This window comes from Geotrypetes seraphini, chromosome 4, assembly GCF_902459505.1.
Source record: "Geotrypetes seraphini chromosome 4, aGeoSer1.1, whole genome shotgun sequence".
Classification (NCBI taxonomy): domain Eukaryota; kingdom Metazoa; phylum Chordata; class Amphibia; order Gymnophiona; family Dermophiidae; genus Geotrypetes; species Geotrypetes seraphini.
In genome coordinates this window covers 318,454,099-318,473,277 of record NC_047087.1, presented here as the reverse complement: position 1 = coordinate 318,473,277, position 19,179 = coordinate 318,454,099, and the positions used below count along the sequence as shown (strand labels likewise).

Below are 19,179 nucleotides of genomic sequence, written 5' to 3'. Positions count from 1 at the left end.
TTCTGGAGGCCACATTACAGTAAAGATGTGCGCAGAATTAAATCGGTTCAGTGGACGGCCACCAGGTTGATCTCAGGGCTCAAGGGTCTCTCGTACGAAGAGAGACTGAACAAATTGCAGCTCTACACTCTCGAGGAACGTAGGGAGAGGGGAGACATGATCGAAACATTTAAGTACCTCACGGGACGTGTCGAAGTGGAAGATGATATTTTTTTTCTCAAGGGACCCTCGGCCACAAGAGGGCACCCGCTCAAACTCAGGGGCGGAAAATTTCATGGCGACACCAGAAAGTATTTCTTCACAGAGAGAGTGGTTGATCATTGGAACAAGCTTCCAGTGCAGGTGATTGAGGCAGACAGCGTGCCAGACTTTAAGAATAAATGGGATACCCATATGGGATCCCTACGAGGGTCAAGATAAGGAAATTGGGTCATTAGGGCATAGACAGGGGGTGGGTAAGCAGAGTGGGCAGACTTGATGGGCTGTAGCCCTTTTCTGCCGTCATCTTCTATGTTTCTATGACCCACAAGGGCATGCTGCTGCTCACAGGCCAGTCTCTTAGAGTAGCTCAGGAGCTATCCTGCTTTGTGATCCGTTCCCATGAGAGCTTGCTCACCTGCTGATTTATCAGAGGCTTTAACGCAGGCTGTTTATTATCTCCCCCTGACGCATTACGTGGATTTTGGTGGGGGGTTGGAGTCTTCTGTCAGTGTCATCTTGACCGGCAGCCAGAAGACTTCATGTGGTGGATTCATTTCCAGCAGTTTCTGAGGCAGAAATCCTTTCCATGCAAATAGGCTGCTACAAGCTGTAGGACTAGAGAAGCCACTGCAAATACTCCCCTTATTCCTAATGGGGGAAAATGGTGCTGGGGGGCTTTCTGAGGTCAGAGTTAGGTTCCCCCACCCTTTAAAGTACCTTTTTTTGAGTTTCTTGCATTTTAGGGAAGCTCCCATGTGCCATTTTTGGTGCAGTTTTACTGGTGGTGGCCATCTTGGATTTTTATAGATTTTTTTTTTTTTCTTCCCAAAAGCTTCCATCTGCCTCAAAACCTCTTGCTTTGACCAGGGATCACCTGTAATGGATTCCTCAGGCCAATCGGCCCCTGTTTCATGCTCTTTATCCACAATTTTATCAGCAGAAGAGCAGCCATGTTCGTGGGGTGCATGAGGAAAGGGTAGGAGCTTTGGGCTCACCCTCCAGGGTTGGAGAACCCACAAAAGCCCATCTAACAGGGAAGAGATTCTGCTCAGAAGCTGCCCGTAAGGAGGGTGCGAAACGCAAGCACGAGGAGGCAGCAGAGGTCCAACAATAACTCAAGTCAGGGGTCCTGCTGAGGGGTCCTTAGGGCTGCCTTTTCAGTCTCTCATTGAGAGTCCATTTGACGGCCCATGGAGTGCTGTGCTGCTTGTGAGCATGCCAGCACCAGAACAGGGAGAGTTCCATCCCAAGAAGGCTTCCCTGCCTCGAAGCAAGCCGGTTCCAAGCATCAGTGATCACTCGGAGCAGGACTGGAAGTCCTTTCCATGCCTTTATTATCTCAAGGATCAGCTGCATCCTTAAATGATTTAGTGCCTATGTGGGACCAGAGAAGGTTATGGCCTGCTGTCGATCAGGGAGACAACCTCTTAGTGTGCTGTCTTTTCAAGTCCACAACTGTTTCACATGTCATTTCGAACACACTGCAAGTTGAAGTTGGATCCTCAACAGCCCTCCAACTCCCAGTGTTCTGTTACGAGTGGTACAGACACCAGATGCTCTGGATTAGACAGTAGGCAGGTGATTTAGCCTCTAAGGTTACTCAAAGCAGATTACCCTTAAGGGGCACGTGCTTTTTGGCAAAAGCTTGGACAACTTCATGGCCAGTGTGGCGGATCGTCATTCCAGATCTCTTCCAGATAGCAGAATTTGATGCTTCACCAGGAGCGGCAGGAGCACTGTCCTCTTGGAGATCCCCACCAATTTTCATTCAGTTCCTCTTCCCAGAGACCCTTCCTAGTGTCCAGACAGGGATTTGTCAGCACAGCCATCAAAGAGCCACAGTGATACCAGGTCGACTGCCACACCTCCTTACATTGGCGGGAGACTGTCGGCTTTTTGGCCTTAACTAGTAAGGGTTACTTGTGACTGCTTGGAGCAAAGAAGCCTTCACTGTTTGTAGCTTACATTGATATGGAAGGCTATGAGGTGCCAAGGAACAAACAGGTAGAGCCCTCTCAGGTACCAATTCTGGTGATCCCAGCATTTTTGCAAGCCAAACTAGTAAAAGGCCTAGTGGTTGTGTCTCTAAAAGTACAATAGCAGGCTTCTTGTGCTTTTGAGCTCAGGGACTCCTGTACTCTGCTGTGAAGCATCACGGGGTGGATATTGCCATGAGTTGGTGGCTGACTTGCTGGCATAATCCATTCATCACTGTATCTTTTCTTTTTTGAGATGTGGCGACCAGAATTGCATATGGTATTTGAGGGGTGGTTACACAATGAAGTGATACAAAGGCATTATAATCTCATTTTTGGTTTTCATTCCTTTCCTAATAATTCCTAAGATTCTGTCGGGTAAGATTTGCCTCTTTGCGAGTGATACTAAAATCTGCAATAGAGTAAACACCCAGGATGGTAGCTAAAATTGAATGTTAAAAAATGCAAGATCATGCATTTGGGATGCAAAACCTGAGGGAATGGTATAGTTTAGGGGGTGAAGAACTTATGTGCACGACGGAAGAGCAGGACTTGGATATGATTGAAAAGGTGACGATGAAAGCTAGAAGGACGCTAGGGTGCATAGGGAGAGGTATGGCCAGTGGGAAAAAAGAGCTATTGATGCCCCTGTATAAGACTCGGGTGAGACCTCATTTAGAATATTGTGTACAATTCTGGAGGCCACACCTTCAAAAAGATATTTAAAAAAAGATGGAGTCGGTCCAGAGGAAGGCTACTAAAATGATGTGTGGTCTTCGTGATAAGGCGTATGGGGACAGACTTAAAGATCTCAATCTGTCTACTTTGGAGGAAAGGTGGGAGATATGATAGAGACGTTTAAATATGCATGAGTTGAGTCTCATTTAAAAGGAAGCTCTGGAATGAGAGGACATAGGATGAAGTTAAGAGGTGCTAGGCCCAGGAGTAATCTAAGGAAATGCTTTTTTACAGAAAAGGTGTAAATGCATGGGATAGGCATGTGGGATCTCTTAGAGAAAGGAAGAGAGAATAGTTACTGCAGATGGGCAGACTGGATGGGCCATATAGCCTTTATCTGCCATCATGTTTCTGTATCTAGGAAACTAATATTACAGTGATTAAAGACCTTTCTGGAGTAGCACAAAATAAATTTCTTTTTAGATCCAGAATTCATCAAGTCACTAGGACTCGAACATGAGTCGATGGCACCTAACAGCAACACAGAAGAATGGAATACTTGGAAAATCAAACTCGCAAAGATAGTCTGTGCTTTTTGAATTTCCTTAAGTCTCTTCTGGTATTTTCTGTTGAAATAGTTTGCAAATATATGCGAGAAGTATTGAAAATTCCATCAAAGTCTGTGCAAGAAAGGAATCCATCTACTATGAATGTTATAGAACAGTGGTTTCAAACTCAAACCCTTTGCAGGGCTACAGTTTGGATTTGTCGGTACTTGGAGGGCCTCAGAAAAAATAGTTAATGTCTTATTAAAGAAATGACAATTTTGCATGAGGTAAAATTCTTTATAGTTTATAAATCTTTCCTTTTGGCTAAGTCTTAATAATATTGTAATTTATAGCTAAAGAGACATATGATCAAGAAACTCTTTTATTTTACGTTTGTGATTATGATAAACATACCGAGTGCCTCAAAATAGTACCTGGTGGGCCGCAAGTTTGAGACCACTGTTATAGAGTTTCTGGAATCCTCCCTTGGGGTGGTAACTCAGAGGACTACTTTGTTGGAGACTTTTGCTCTAGAGTTGGATGGTCTCTGGTTCTTAAATCTTTACAGATGAGAAATGTCTGGGTTTGAAAATTCATATATTTCCTGGTGCATCTAAAATTACACAGACGACAATAGGAATTTAATTTACGGTGTCCTTGTTTTTGTGTAATACAATGTGAAAATAAGTTTTTGGTTTTTTATTTTTATTTTTTTGAGGCTAAGCAATTAACTGAATTTTTAATGGCCAGAGAAGAATTAAGGCTTCAAGTAACTATTCCAAAAACCACTGAGGATGGCTTGAACTGGAGGGAAGTTCCCACTGTAGTTTTGTGAGACCACGGGAACTCGTGGTAGCCATTTTTGTTTATGGTTCTGCATGGGGCAGGAGCATAGGAAGATTGCTCCTGCCCTGCTTCACTGTTAGACCACTAGGTTTTAAAAGTAAGGTGTGGAGAGGTCCAGGAGGCAGGGTGGTTTAGAGACTCACAAATAACCAAATCCTTGAATCTTAAGCCCATGAATATGGAGGGGGGGGAGTGTATGATCAATGAATACAACAGCCTTCACTCTATAATGTATAAAAATAGACTTAATATAAAACTTTTATTAATTCCATTTTGCTTTCATTTTTAACTCGTATTATCTCATATCTGATAAGAGAGAGTATCGCTACATAACAGCCACAGATGAAACGTACTAAAAGGTCAAAGTCCAATGCTGGTAAAAAAAAAAAAAAAAAAGTAATACAAGTAAGCAAATGTTGTGCCAATAAATAATTGGGAAAATAAACAGGCCAGGGTCATGAGGGAGGGAAAGGGGGTAGAAAGGAAGGGTAGGGGCAGGGAAGAGTAAGGGGAGGTGGTGTTAGGGGTAAAGGAGGAAAGAGAAAGGAGGGAAAAGGGAAAGGTAAAAAAAGCGAAAAAGAAGGGAACTGATGAGGAAAGTGAAGGGAGAGGTGGGTGAGAGGAAAGGAGGGAGGGGAAGGGAAGGAAAACTACAACTGCTGTTGTATTAATTGACAAGAGAAAAGATGAACATTTAATGAACCCTAACAAGAAAGTGGTCATTGGGATGGGAGCGATGGTGTAAATTCTCTGGGCACATTTAAAAAGAATTCCAAAGATAGAAAACATGATCACAAAGGTAAAAGCAAGAGGCCAAAGAAAGAGATGAAAAGGAGAATACTGTCCATCTAACCTGTCTAGCTGCAAATCATGTGTGTCAACAAAGAAAAATATAACAGTGCAGCAATAGGGGAAGAAAGATTAAAGCTTAAATAAAAGCATGTCAAACAACGGCATGGCAATATGGAATTAAAAGACCCTTAAAAGCCTCAAAGGAAATCATCGCATCCACAGCAAAAAATAGCACAGAGTGACGATGTCGCTGGTACATTGGAAAATGGGCACCAAACAACATCGTAATGAAGACTAACAATGTCTGAGCCGAAGCCTCGGTTTTCAATTGAATCGTTGGTGGGAGCCAAAATCGGAATTGCCATGCTGGGTGCCTGTCATGCAATGCGGCTTTTGCCTTTGAAATTTCCAAGCTATATTGAAGTTAGATTTCTATTGCTGCACTTTCCTAACTTTGCTTGACACGCCTGATTTGCAGCTCGACGTAGTTCAGTGTGGACAGTGGCTCTTTTTCCCTTTGTGGTGGTGATTGTTTGTTTTCTCCCTTCGGAATTCTTTTTCAATGTGCCCAGAGGATTCACGCCACTGCTCCCATCCCGACAACCTCATTAACCCCCTCTTATACGAAACTGCGATACCGCGCTACTCCCAATGCTCATAGGAACTTGGGAGCAGCGCGGGCATCGCGGTTTCGTAAAAGGAGACCTTCTCTTGCAGTTGAAGTTTCCCTTCCTCTCACCCTTCCCTTCGCTTTTCATCATTCCCCTCTTCCCCTTGATTATCAGGCTGATTATTTACTGGCACAATGTTTCTTTACTTTTATTACTTTATTTTTTTCTTTTACAGAATTGCATTTCTTCTGTGGTCGCTTGTGATGATACTCTCTTATCAGGTATGATAATTCCTTTTGCTTTCATATTTAACCATTATGTCTATTTTTATTCACTATTAAGGGAAGGCTATTGGCTTGATCAAATTTTCTGTTATCTGCATGGTTCCTGTTTATTGATTATCTGTTTATGGACTAATGCATGTCCATTATTTAAGTCTAATTTATTTTGATGTGTTCACATATATTCATTTTATGTATTTTTCCTATATTGGCTTTATTTATAACATTGATCTATTTTACTGTTGTTTTTTTAATTTTTGCATGTGACCCTGACGTAGGCATTTTGTTGCAGAAACACTGCTGTTCTGGTCCTGTCGACTAGATGCTGGCCATAATAAATTCATACTTGGTTGTACAACTTTGTGGCCTCCGCCTTGATCCGTTGTCTACTTTGCAAAAGTGTATCTATTCAGTTCCAAAATTCAGTCCTAAGGGGAAAATGATTTGCCACTGGAATATCCAATTTTTTTTTTTTCTCACAGTAAATGGGAAATGTCACTACCCTGAGGAAACGAAACAGTTCCAAAACTGTAAATTGTAAATTCATAAGCTAGTGAGACATAGAGCCCCTGTGACCCACCAGAGGCACTTATTCCTTACCTGTTAGAGAATGACACGAGGACAAATTTTTCCCTGTCCTGTCCCTGCCCCATTCCTGTAAGCTCTGCCTTAACTGCACAAACCTTGAATACTTATGATTTTAAAGTGTTTGAGGCTTGTGCGGATGAGGGCGGGGATGGGAAAATGAGTTCCCGCAGAGACGAGGAAACATTTAATTCTAGAAATCTCACTTTCCATTAGTTTACTCGCTACCGATTCCCAACCTCCTCCTTACTTCTGCTCTTCTCCAGTCCTCTGGGACCACACTGGACTCAGGAAACACTAAAAATATAAGACAATGGAGCCGCCAGAACCTCTGAGTTCCTTCAGGCCCCATCGCTTTGTCCCTCACAAACAGTGTGGTCTACTAAGCATCCATTCCCATATGGTGTTCATTTTTTGGAGTCTTTCATCCATGAACACAGAACAGAAATAATTGTTAAGCAGTTCAGCCTTATCAGTTTCTGCATATTTGTCCCCCTCACCCTTGAGCCTCACTGTGCCATTTTGACACTTCTTCCTATCACTTACATATCTAAAAAACACTTTTTGTGGCTATCTTTTTTTCCATTTGCATTCTGATAGTTTTTTCCGCTTCTCGTAGTTTTTTCACTTATTTTTTATCTGTCTTCCTCTTTCTGTGACATCTTGTAATTTATGAAAGCTGATCTTTTTTCTCTCACCTTTTCAGCTATTCCATCTGAAAACTTTCTTTTCCTTTTCTGTACTTTCCTAACATAAAAATGTGTCGCCTTTAGGATAGCTTCTTTCAGTTTCGCCCACTGCTTTTCTACATAATTCGGCTGTTCCCATCCAACTAACTCTTCCTTGAGCTATTCCCCCATCTTGACAAAATTAGTTCTTCTGAAGTCTAGAACCTTCAGTCTTGAGTAGAGAATTTTACGAAGCTCTCCCACACCGAAGGGAATAAATAACGAATCCTTTTACCTCTTTTTTTTGTGTTTCTTTTCTATATGCATTGTAGTTCCTCCCACTTTCCTCGTGTGTAAGTTCGTCTGTCTTTGTTTTTAAGAATATTTAAATATTTTGGATTTCCCCTTACATCGCTTTGAATTCATATATTGTGATTTGATCAAAATTTTAATAAATTTGAAAGTTAAGTAAGTCCTCTCATCCTGCATTTTAATATTGAACCTCACCATTCTGTGATCACTAGATGCTAAATGATCACCCACCGTAACCTCAGGAACTCTTTCTCCTTTGTAAGCACCAAGCCCAAAATAGTTCTATCCCGTGTGGGTTCCATAATTACTGGGTTATTAATTGCCGGAACAATTCTTCCTGTAGTGAATCCAAGATCGCCTTGCTTCTCGACGATTCCGCAACTGGGATGGTCCAGTCAATTTCTGGAATATTAAAATCACCTACCAGTAGTACTTCTGCTTTCCTAGCTATCTTTGTCCATTTCTTCTAACTATGAAGGAGATTGAGAACTCATTACAAATTCAATCATTTTGGTAAAAAAAAAAAAAAAAGGTGGTATTGCAAATAGTCTAATTCTGCTCCTGAATTTGCAACCTGAAAAGTCTGAACTAACAAGCTTTGGAACTGGAGTTAAAACAATATCTTCCAGAGATGGTGAGAACCATCGTTCGATCAAATTAAACCAATAAACTAACCAATTAAACACACTCAAAGGAGGAAGGAAGACTAAATTGCAGCTGGCATGGTTTATGAGTAAGGTGAAGGAAGCTATTAGAGCCAAAAGACAATTCTTCAGAAAGTGGAAGAAGGATCTGACTGAAAATAATTGTAAACAGCCCAAGAAATAGCGAGTCGAGTGCAAGGCGCTACTGAGGAAGGCAAAGAGAGACCATGAAGAGAGGATTGTGCTGGAAGGAAAGCAAGAAGCCCTGGAAGAGAATCTGGACTGCTAGATGACCAAGGGATAAAAGGGGATCTTGGAGAAGACAAGGCCATAGTGGAGAGATTAAATGAATTCTGAAGATGTGGGGGAGCTACTGATGATGAAACAGAACAAACCAAAAGGCAAGAGAGATGGCCTTTCAACTGAAAGTTTGTCCCTACAAGGATCCAAGTTTCAGCATTTGTATATGCCTTCCTAAGGGGACACTGGATTAAACGATAGATGAAGAAATGTGCCAAATCGTTGCTTAAGCAACGCTAGAACCAGAGAAAAACACATCTCTGTAAAGTTGGAAGATGTAATGGGTCAATTTGACAAATTGCACAGTAGCTTATCTCGTGGACCGGATGGTATACATCGTTTATTAAAAGTTTGTTGTACACGCAATATCAAATACTTCAATGCGTATGACAATTTAAAATTAAGAGACAAAAATAAAACAATTTGTACACATAAACGTACAATGTATGTACACCAGTAATTAGCGATACAAAAGGGAAGAGCGGTGAACTACAATCTTTGAGGAAAGTAAAAGTACATTTAAGGAAAAAACAACATCTGGAGGGTGATGAAGAATGTTTTATAAATACAGTGGTACCTTGGATTATGAGCATAATCCGTTCCAGGAGCATGCTTGTAATCCAAAATGCTCGTTTATCAAAGCGAGTTTCCCCATAGGAAATAATGGAAACTTGCTTTGATACGTCCCCCCCACCGAGGCCAGCAGCGCTGCTCCCCCCCCCGCAGGAACCTGCACCCCCCCCCGCTCTGTGTGAACCAGCCCCCCCGCCCGAATAACTTAAACTTAACCCCCCCGGTCTGGCACCGGCACGCAGGCAGAGATCGTGCCGGTGCCTAGATCTTCCGGCTTCTGCCTGCCTTGAGCATGCATCTGCACATGCTCAAGGACTTCTAATTCTCCCTCTTGCCGAGAATCTCGCAGATGCATGCTCAAGGCAGGCAGAAGCCGGAAGATCTTCTAGGCACCGGCACGATCTGTGCCTGCGTGCTGGTGCCAGACGGGAGGGTAAGTTTAAGTTGTTTGGGCGGGGGAGCCGGTTCGCGTGGGGGTGGGGGGTGCCGGTTGGAGCGAGGGAGCCTTAGCGAGCGGGGGGAGAGATGCTGGTTATCGGGGGGTGGGGTGCTCGCAAATTCAAGTCAACACTCGGTTTGCGAGTCAAAAGTTTGCTGAGTGTTTTGCTCGTCGAGGTTTGACTGTATGGCTAAGCCTAAAAAAGAGGATAGGGGAGGTTGTGACCTCTACATAAGGTCTGGTTAAAATTGGGAATAGAATTGACAAATCTATTGTTAGTAATCTGTAATTTATCTCTCAAATCCAGCATAGGCCCAGAAGACTGGAGGGTGGCCAATAACTAAACACAAGCTGTATTTCTTGAACTGATGTGGATTTGAATGTGGACTATCCACAGATATATCAAATAAACACACTTCCATCACACAACCTTTGATGAAAAATAAGTAGCTGAAGGTAAATTGATTAATAAGTTGAAATAATTTCTTTAAAACATTGAACCCCCAACCAGTAATGGTGGAAGTTCATTTAGCTGTTCTGGTGATATTGCTGAGAGTCAGCTGGTCTTTATTAGTTCCTGGGGAGAATGCGGAAAGCGTTTCCACTTCAGAATTGGTTCTCAGTTGGTGGTTCGGGATCAGGCCACTGCGGGAGATGACCAAGAATCTGTTTAGCTTAATTACATTTGAAGCAGAACAGTTATACCGCAGTTCGATGAACAAAAACACCAAGCAAATTTATCAAAAAGATAAGTTGTAACATTTTTCCTAATTAGAAGCCACAATCAAACCACTTAGCGTTTGACTCCATTTCCCAGCTTAAAAAGATAACAGTTCTTTCAAGAAATCTTGGCTTTTTAGGTTTTTTGTTTTTTTTTAATGGGCTAAAGGAAGTCCAGCTGGTGCTGTGAAAACCTTTCAGTGAATCGGTCCTGAAGCTCTTGAAACTTCAGCTGAGATGGTGGAACAGAGATTCAAAACAATTGATGGCAAGAATATATTCAGAAACACTGGCATCGGTAAAAACTTTGTGACAGCCAGGGGAGATGCGTTTCTGAACTTTTTTTCCTGGCCTCTTTTTAAACCCTTCATTTTGGAGGGAAAACCTCTTAGGGGAGCAATGAATAATTTCTAGCAGCTTTGAAAATGGTTTCCTTAGACTGTGTAGGGGTGTCAAACTCCCTCCTCGAGAGCCGCAATCCAGTCAGGTTTTCAGGATTTCCCCAATGAATATGCATGAGATCTATTAGCATACAATGAAAGCAATGCGTGCAAATAGATCTCATGCATATTCATTGGGGAAATCATGAAAACCCAACTGGATTGCGGCCCTCCAGGAGGAACTTTGACACCCCTGCCTTAGAGCAATTTCCAAAGGAAAGGCACATACATACCTTGCTTTTTAGAACTAGTACGAAATCCACAGGCAAATGTATCTATGGGTTATACATCACTGCAGGAAGTTTGAAAGTTGCTCCTGTTTTATGGAAATATGCCACAAAAAGTCCCAACTGACAAGCTATACCAGCAATACAAATCTAAGCTATAAGAAAGCATTTATTTTGTGAGTGCTATAGGTATGATTTGATCAAAAGTCCCACTTATATGGACTCGCTTGTTTTTATTTTTCTTTAATATCAAATTGAAAAACCGCTAAAACCCTCCCTGAAAAGGAGAGCAGGTCTTCACAGGGCATTGGATAGAGCTGACCTAGTGAGGCACAGGGTTGTTTTGGAAGGCCTTCAAGGCAGCTGCTATCCTGGGTAGAGGCTTGGCCTCTCACGCCACAAGACAAACCTGGTGGTTGCTGCTTTTCATGTTGTGGAAAAAAACCTAAAACATAGTATCCACATCACTAAAAATAATTTCAACAATATATTAGCTGCATTCATAGACAATTAAGTTTACATGAAGGTAGGGCGAGCCCTCGGAACATTTAATCCCCCACCAGGCAGCCACAATAAGCTGTCATTGCTCAGATGAAAATAGACTCACTCACCTTCATTGGGCAAACTCCCTAATATACATGACCAAAATAAATTGTGTCCTTTGTGTATTACATTAAGGCCTCATTTTCAAAGCACTAAAGGGCCAAATTCTTCAAACGGTGACATCTCAAAGTTAGGCAGCGTTAGGCGTCCTTCTGCCATCTAGCGAACCAATCAGGAGACATTTTTTTGTAATGCAGGCGCTTGTCTTATGCCTACAGAGGCACATAGGGTCACCTACAGATGCCTAAGGCCAGTGTGGGCGTGGTTTGTGCCGGAAGAGCCTTAAGCATCTGTAGATGTGATATAGGACTTTAAAATGCTGGCCTACATTTAAGGTGCCTATGTTTATTTAAAAAAAAAAAAAAAAAGGCATTTCTGTACATAGTGCCTGCTGGTGGTTGACACCGCTTCCAAAATCAGGCCCTAAGTGCTTTGAAAATGAGCCCCTAAATCACTAGCAAACACCGTGTAAAGTCTACTTGTTTGTAGCAGCCGACAAAAGCGATCCAACATATTTCAAAAATGTTCCAAACCAATAAAAGTACTTATCTGGCGTCCAATATAACACCATTTTAATTGAAGAAATTGTTCCCCTAAGACATCCAGGGGAGCTTTTTCTTGAATTAAAGTGATGCAATATCGGACTCCAGATGAGTACTTTTATATTGTTTTTGGACGTTTTTGAAATATATTGGATTGCTTTTGTAGGTTGCTAAGTAACACCTGCTTGTCCACAGTGTGTCATAGTGATTTAATTTTAAGAACCTAAGAATAGCCTTACTGGGTCAGACCAATGACCCATCAAGCCCATGGTGGCCAATCCAGGTCCCTAATACCTTGCCAAAACCCAAGGAGCAGCAACATTCCATGTTACCGATCCAGGGCAAGCAGTGTCTTCCCCCATGACTTTCTCAATAGCAGACTATGGACTTTTCCTCCAGGAACTTGTCCAAACCTTTCTTAAAACCAGCTACGCTATCCGCTCTTACCACATCCTCTGGCAACGCGTTCCAGAGCTTAACTATTCTCTGAGTGAAAAAATATTTCCTCCTATTGGTTTTAAAAGTATTTCCCTGCAACTTCATCGAGTGTCCCCTAGTCTTTGTAATTTTTGATGGAGTGAAAAATTGATCCACTTGTACCCGTTCTACTCCACTCAGGATACACAAGCAAAAGGGCACAATTTAGTATACTTTGAGCATTAGTATATACTGCCCCATCACTTCTAGTTTAAAACCCTCTTCAGTAGATTAGCCAGCCTGCTGCCAAAGACACTTGGCCCCTTCTTTGATAGATGCGTACCATCCCTACTCAGCAGCCCTTGGAAATTCATCCCATGGTCCACGTAGCCAAAGCGCTCTCATCGACACCATCCGCGTAGCCACCCATTCATCTCCAGATGTGAGCTTCTCTGCCCTGGCCTTTACCCTCAACAGGGAGGATGGACGGGAATACCACCTGCGCACCTGTCTTCATCTTCTCTTCCAGAGTCATATAGCCACTTTTGATACATTTGCAGGGGTACCTGGCAGTATCATTAGTGCCAACATGGATGAGCAGCATCGGATAATAGTCATCAAGCATGATGAGTCTTGTTAAACTCATCTCCGTGATTGCCACTATATCCAACTCATCTTCTTCCATCACAGCTTCTAGATCCAGAATCTTGTTTCCTATACTTCAAGCTTTCCAGACATTGCCCCCTTTTCCCATCCGTGTTGCGGTATTCAGTGATTTACTTACTTACCTGAGGGCTTATACTCGCCCTTTTCTCAGAATGAGCTCCATTGACCACTACCCCTGTTGCCCTCTACTCAACCCATTCCTGACCCAGGTCCTATCTTGAGGGCACTCAGTTTATTAGACGCCTGTGTGAAACATTGTCAAAGGCTTTGCTGAAATCTCAATACACCACAACTACTGCTCTCTCTAAAATGAGGCATCAGAAAGTAGTTAAAATACCCAAGAGACCTACATTAAAATCAGTTTTTAATTGCACAAATTGTACTTGGTGAAATCCTTACTTTGATGGTGAGAATCTTGTGCATGGGCCCAAGATCTGCTATTTATAACCTTTTGTTTTTGTTGTCTTTCAGCTTTGCTTCTAGAAGCTCAATCAATGCCGTTTCAAGTCACTCCTTCCACTATGGCTAATATAGTGAAAGGCCTGTACACCCTGAGGCCAGGTAACATTTGCAGTGACTGTGTTTTGATTTCCTGGAATGTGGGGATGAAATGATGATCCAGAGACAGAGAATGTTTTCTGGCTCTTGATTCAGTCTTTGGAGGGGGGGGGGAGGTTGCCTAGCGGCTTTTTCCTGCTCCTTTGAGTTTTAAATCATTAAAAAAAGCATACTTTATTTATTAAATTTTCTATACCAAAGGGAACTCAGAACAGTTTATATGTTTTGGAACAACAATGAGAGCAAGAAGTCAAATATCATCAAATAATAACAAACTTCTTTTTATTTTAACTGGAATAGCAATACAACAAATCACATTCAATTGGAAAAAACATGACAGATTAAATTACACATTCTGGTGGAATTCTGTATGCCATATATACAAAATGGAGCTCACTATAGCAACACAAAAAGGACATATAAATGAATTTCAAAAAATATGGAAACCATTAACTGAATATTGTAAAGAATGATTAATTTTCCCATATATAGAATTTGATTAGAGAGAAAAAATGGATGAGATCATATTTCTAAATATTATATAATATATTAATACTTGATATATAATATGATATATGGAAAGAATAAATTTAAAAATTTAATTCATATATTACTGAATAGAAGGGAGGGGGGAGGGGATGGGTTATTATTATATTAATTAAGAATTATATAAATTTAGTTTTCTGAAATATTAATATGAATTTTATATTTTCTTTTGATGTAACATATGAAAGTGAATAAAGAACAGTTTATATGAATTTATTCAGGCACTCAAGCATTTTCTCTGCCTGTTCCGGTGGGTTCACAATCTATCTAATGTACCTGGGGCAATGGGGGGATTAAGTGACTTGCCCAGGGTCACAAGGAGCAGCATGGCTTTGAACCCATAACCTCAGGGTGCTGGGGCTGTAGCTTTAACCACTGCACCACTCTAGAAATCAAAATGTAGCAAAAGTGAGCCAAGAATAGGACAATGAAGCCATTGTGACATCACTGATGAGATTGGCTCTTATTGGTGGAATGAGGCATTATGGATGTCACAATACCAGCTGTTTATTTATTCAGTTTTCCATCCCGTTCTCCCAGAGGAGCTCAGAACAGTTTACATGAATTTATTCAGGCACTCAAGCATTTTCCCTGTCTGTCCTGGTGGGCTCACAATCTATCTAATGTACCTGGGGCAATGGGGGGAGTAAGTGACTTGCCCAGGGTTACAAGGAGCAGCGTGGGTTTGAACACACAACCTCGGTGTGCTGAGCTGTAGCTTTAACCCTTACACCACACACTCCCCTACAGTGCCTTGAGCAAGCAAGAGTTTTCTATCATTTGTAATTGTTGTTCTCCCCTTTGAGCATAAATCAATGGAAGCAGAGTAGACATTTAAGAAAATAAACTTCTCTATCCTAGCTGAATGATATCCGTCATGCGAGTGCTGAAGGAACAGTGGGTCATAACTACAGGCTGATAGAGTTTGGGTTTTGTTGCTGAAAGCGGCCCGAAATCTGGGTTTGGCCATGCTTTGTGGTTGAAAAAGGCTGTGCATTTTTTTTTTCTGCTGAAAGCAACTCCCCCCCCCTGGTGGTGAAGTGGCCTTTTCAGGGCAGGAGCGATCTCTAGTCGGTCCTGTTAATGCTGGCTCTGCTATCAAAATTGTTGCTGTGACTTTCCATTTCAGCCTCGCACCACTGCTGTAGGAGGTTGCAGTGGCCACTTAAAATTGGAGCCGGCATGGACAGGAGGGACTGATCGTTGTGTTTGCCCCAAAGAAGCCACTACCCTCTTTATAATCACTAATTCTTATTATCTTTTTCCTTCCTTATATTAAAGTTCTTGTAAACTGTTCCGAGAGGATGTGGTATCTAAATTTAAGGCTTAGTTTAGTAAGATAGGTCTGGGGAGGGCCTACATGCAGTGGGGTGGCAGAGCATAAGGTCAGAGGGTTGGGGTTGGTTTGGGAGGGTCAACTATTTGAGGGTGGGAGGGGGGGCAGTTTTGCCTGAAACTGATGAATTTTGGCAACAGATTGGTTCGGGCTACCTTCTAGTCCTAGCTAAGTCAGCTTTATGAGTAGTCTTGCAGTTCTACGAGGCAATTTAATTTTTAGAAAACGTACAATGAATATTTATGAAATACTTTCATAGTTATTGGAGTTGCATCTCATGCTTATTCTGCACTCGTATTTAGAAAAGCCAATCGGTATTATCCCCTTTGAGACTTTGATGAAGGAATATGACCTCTTGCCCAGGGACCTATTTCACTATAGACAACTTGTAAGCTTTCTTAGGAAAGAGGCCCTGAGAGATTTGACCTCACCTCACGTCTACTTTGAAAAATTGCGAGCAATGTAATCGAGGGTGAAATGCTCACGTGGATTAAAAACTGGTTGGCGGATAGGAAACAGAGAGTGGGGATAAATGGACAATACTTGGACTGGAAAAGCGTCGCGAGTGGAGTGCCGCAGGGTACAGTGCTTGGACCCGTGCTCTTCAATATATTTATAAATAACCTGGAAATTGGTATGACAAGTGAGGTGATTAAATTTGCGGATGATACAAAGTTTTTCAGAGTAGTGAGGACACAGAAAGATTGCGAAGACCTACAACGAGACATAAACACACTTGAGGAATGGGCCGCGAAATGGCAAATGAGGTTCAACATGGATAAGTGCAAGGTGATGCATGTCGGTAACAAAAATCATATGCACGAATACAGGATGTCCGGTGCTGTACTCAAGAGAGAGCCCCCAGGAAGTGTTTGTAGACAAGTCAATGAAGCCGTCTGCGCAATGCATAGCGGCGGCGAAAAGGGTGAACAGAATGCTAGGAATGATTAAGAAGGGGATCACGAACAGATCGGAAAAGGTTATCATGCCGCTGTACCGTGCCATAGTGTGCCCCCACCTGAAATACTGTGTCCCAACACTGGTCGCTGTACATGAAAAAGGACATAGTACTTCTCAAAAGAGTCCAGAGAAGAGCGACAACAGTGGTTAAGGGACAGAAGGAGTTGCTGTACAGGAGACTGAGAGGGGACATAATCGAAACATTCAAGATATTGAAGGGAATTAGTAATAATAATAATAATTTTATTCTTGTATACCGCCAAAGCCATAGAAGTTCGAGGCGGTTTACAGCAAGAAGCGCTGGACAATCAGCGAAGAGGTTACAATCAAAGTCAGCAATACAATCTTACATAATGAAGGAATATGAGAGTTATACAATCTTAATAAAGAAGGAATATGAAAGCTGTGTAGTTCATTAGGGATACTGGTTGAGTAAGCAGAGCTGAGAAGATTCTTAGTTAACAAATCGATTGAACAAACTCATTTTTACCTGTTTTCTAAAATTGAAGTAGGATGATGAGTAAAAGTAGAGTAAAAGAGATTGTTTACCCTCTCCGAGGTGAAGAAAACGAGAGGGCACTTTCTAAAGTTGAAAGGAGATAGATTCCGTACAAATATAAGGAAGTTCTTCTTCACCCAGAGAGTGGTAGAAATCTGGAACGCTCTTCCAGAGGCTGTTATAGGGGAAAGCACCCTCCAGGGATTCGAGAAAGGGTTAGATAAGTTCCTGCTGGACCAGAACATATGCAGATTAGGCTATACTCAAATAGGACACTGGTCTTTGACCTAAGTGCCGCTGTGTGAGTGGACTGCTGGGCACGATGGACCACTGGTCTGACCCAGCAGCGGCAATTCTTATGTTCTTACCTGAACAGCTATCGTAAGGGAGGGCTTTGACGAGGGGTAGTATTGCTGGACTGTATAATGCACAATTGGAGCATCTTCACTCCCCCTTGCAGTATAGGAGACACAGGGAGGAGTTAGTGGGTAAATGGTCTAAAATATTTCATTCCCTGCTTCATGTCTCCATTGCAAGTCATAAGATGCACTTTTGTTGGTATTATACCTCCGTGAGATTGAGGGCTAAGTATGGGCTAAGTAAGTTACTTGCAATGCAAGGTTTTACTGTATTATCATTTGCATCAGGTCTTTTGACCTTATATCTTAAAATACACCTGAGGCATGCTGTAAGGACCAGGCCAAGTACTCTGTGATATTTGAAAATGCTATAACAAAAAGACTGAGTTATGAAGGGTATCAAACTTTGAAAGGATTGCTTATCAGCAGGGGGCAAACATCTTATCCCCATGTTTCACAAATTTCCATTAGACAGCATGATAAGGCCTCAGTCCACTTCCGCAGCCAGCAATGAACTCATCTGTTTAACATTACGTGTTTATAAACTTTATAAAGGCCATCCACTGTACGGAATGGTAGATGCAACATCTCCTACAGTTCAGTAAAGCAAACGGTTCCAAATTATTTGCTTTCTCCAGTCTGGAAGCTGATTTGGTTAAGGAACAAACTCGGAATGAAAAGTTACAAGTGGAATAGCCCAGGGATTACTGCGAGCTCAAATCCTTTTCACAGTCTTCATAACGTGGCAATATGGAATGGTTCAAAGAGAACGTGTGACTGTTGGAGGCAAGGATTCATCTCCTCTGCCAGAGAGGACAAATAAGATGAAAGAGAACTAAAATGATCTAAGAAAAATGGTCAAGGATATGGCAGCTGCACCCCCTTCCCCCCCCAAGTGAAATTATACATTTAGGGTGCAGATATCTAAGGGCCAGATACAATTGTGGAGGAGAACTGACAGTTACATATCTCATTCTTTTAAGGGGGGAAGGTAAAACATGGGGGCTGTACAGGAGAGCTTCAGGGAGGGGGCTGGAGGGCATGGGGAGGTTGTAGAGGAGAGCATTGGGGAGGGGGGTTGGAGGGCATGGGGAGGTTGTAGAGGAGAGTATTGGGGATGGGGTTGGAGGGCAGGGGGAGGTTGTAGAGGAAAGCATTGGGGAGGGAGTTGGAGGGCAGGGGGAGGTCATAGAGAGCATTGGGGAAGGGGCTGGAGGGCAGGGGGAGGAGGCTGGAGAGCAGGGGGAAGTTGTAGAGGAGAACTTTGGGGAGGGGGTTGGAGGGCAGGGAAGGTCATAGAGGAGAGCACTGGGGAGGGGGCTGGAGGGCATGGGGAGGTTGTAGAAGAGAGCATTGGTGAGGGGGTTGGAGGGCAGGGGGAGGTTGTAGAAGAGAGCATTGGTGAGGGGGTTGGAGGGCAGGGGGAGGTTGTAGAGGAAAGCATTGGGGAGGGGATTGGAGGGCAGGGGGAGGTCATAGAGGAGAGCATTGGGGAGGGGACTGGAGGGCAGGGGGAGGGGGCTGGAGAGCAGGGGGAAGTTGTAGAGGAGAGCTTTGGGGAGGGGGTTGGAGGGCAGGGGAGGTCATAGAGGAGAGCATTGGGGAGGGGGCTGGAGAGCAGGGTGAGGTCATAGAGGAGAGCATTGGGGAGGGGGCTGGAGAGCAGGGTGAGGTCATAGAGGAGAGCATTGGGGAGGGGGCTGGAGAGCAGGGGGAAGTTGTAGAGGAGAACATCAGGGAGGGGGCTGGAGGGCAGGGGGAGGTCATAGAGGAGAGTAGGGGAAGTTGTAGAGGAGAACATTTGGGAGGGGGATGGAGGGCAGGGAGAGGTCGTAGAGGAGAGCATTGGGGA

At 42.8% G+C, this 19,179-nt stretch overlaps 1 protein-coding gene across 5 annotated transcripts in view; it reads left to right on the top strand.

Annotated features, from left to right (window-relative positions):
- Positions 1-19,179, top strand: part of CACUL1 (CDK2 associated cullin domain 1) — a 90,746-nt gene that overhangs the window by 54,904 nt on the left and 16,663 nt on the right. For 4 of the 5 annotated variants that reach the window (XM_033943678.1, XM_033943675.1, XM_033943680.1 and 1 more), the window contains one exon: positions 13,541-13,630. In XM_033943678.1, coding sequence (XP_033799569.1) covers positions 13,541-13,630 — 90 coding nt within the window. Of the gene's footprint in view, positions 1-5,887; positions 5,934-13,540; positions 13,631-19,179 lie in introns of all 5 variants that reach the window. The other variant, XM_033943677.1, reaches the window with a different exon arrangement.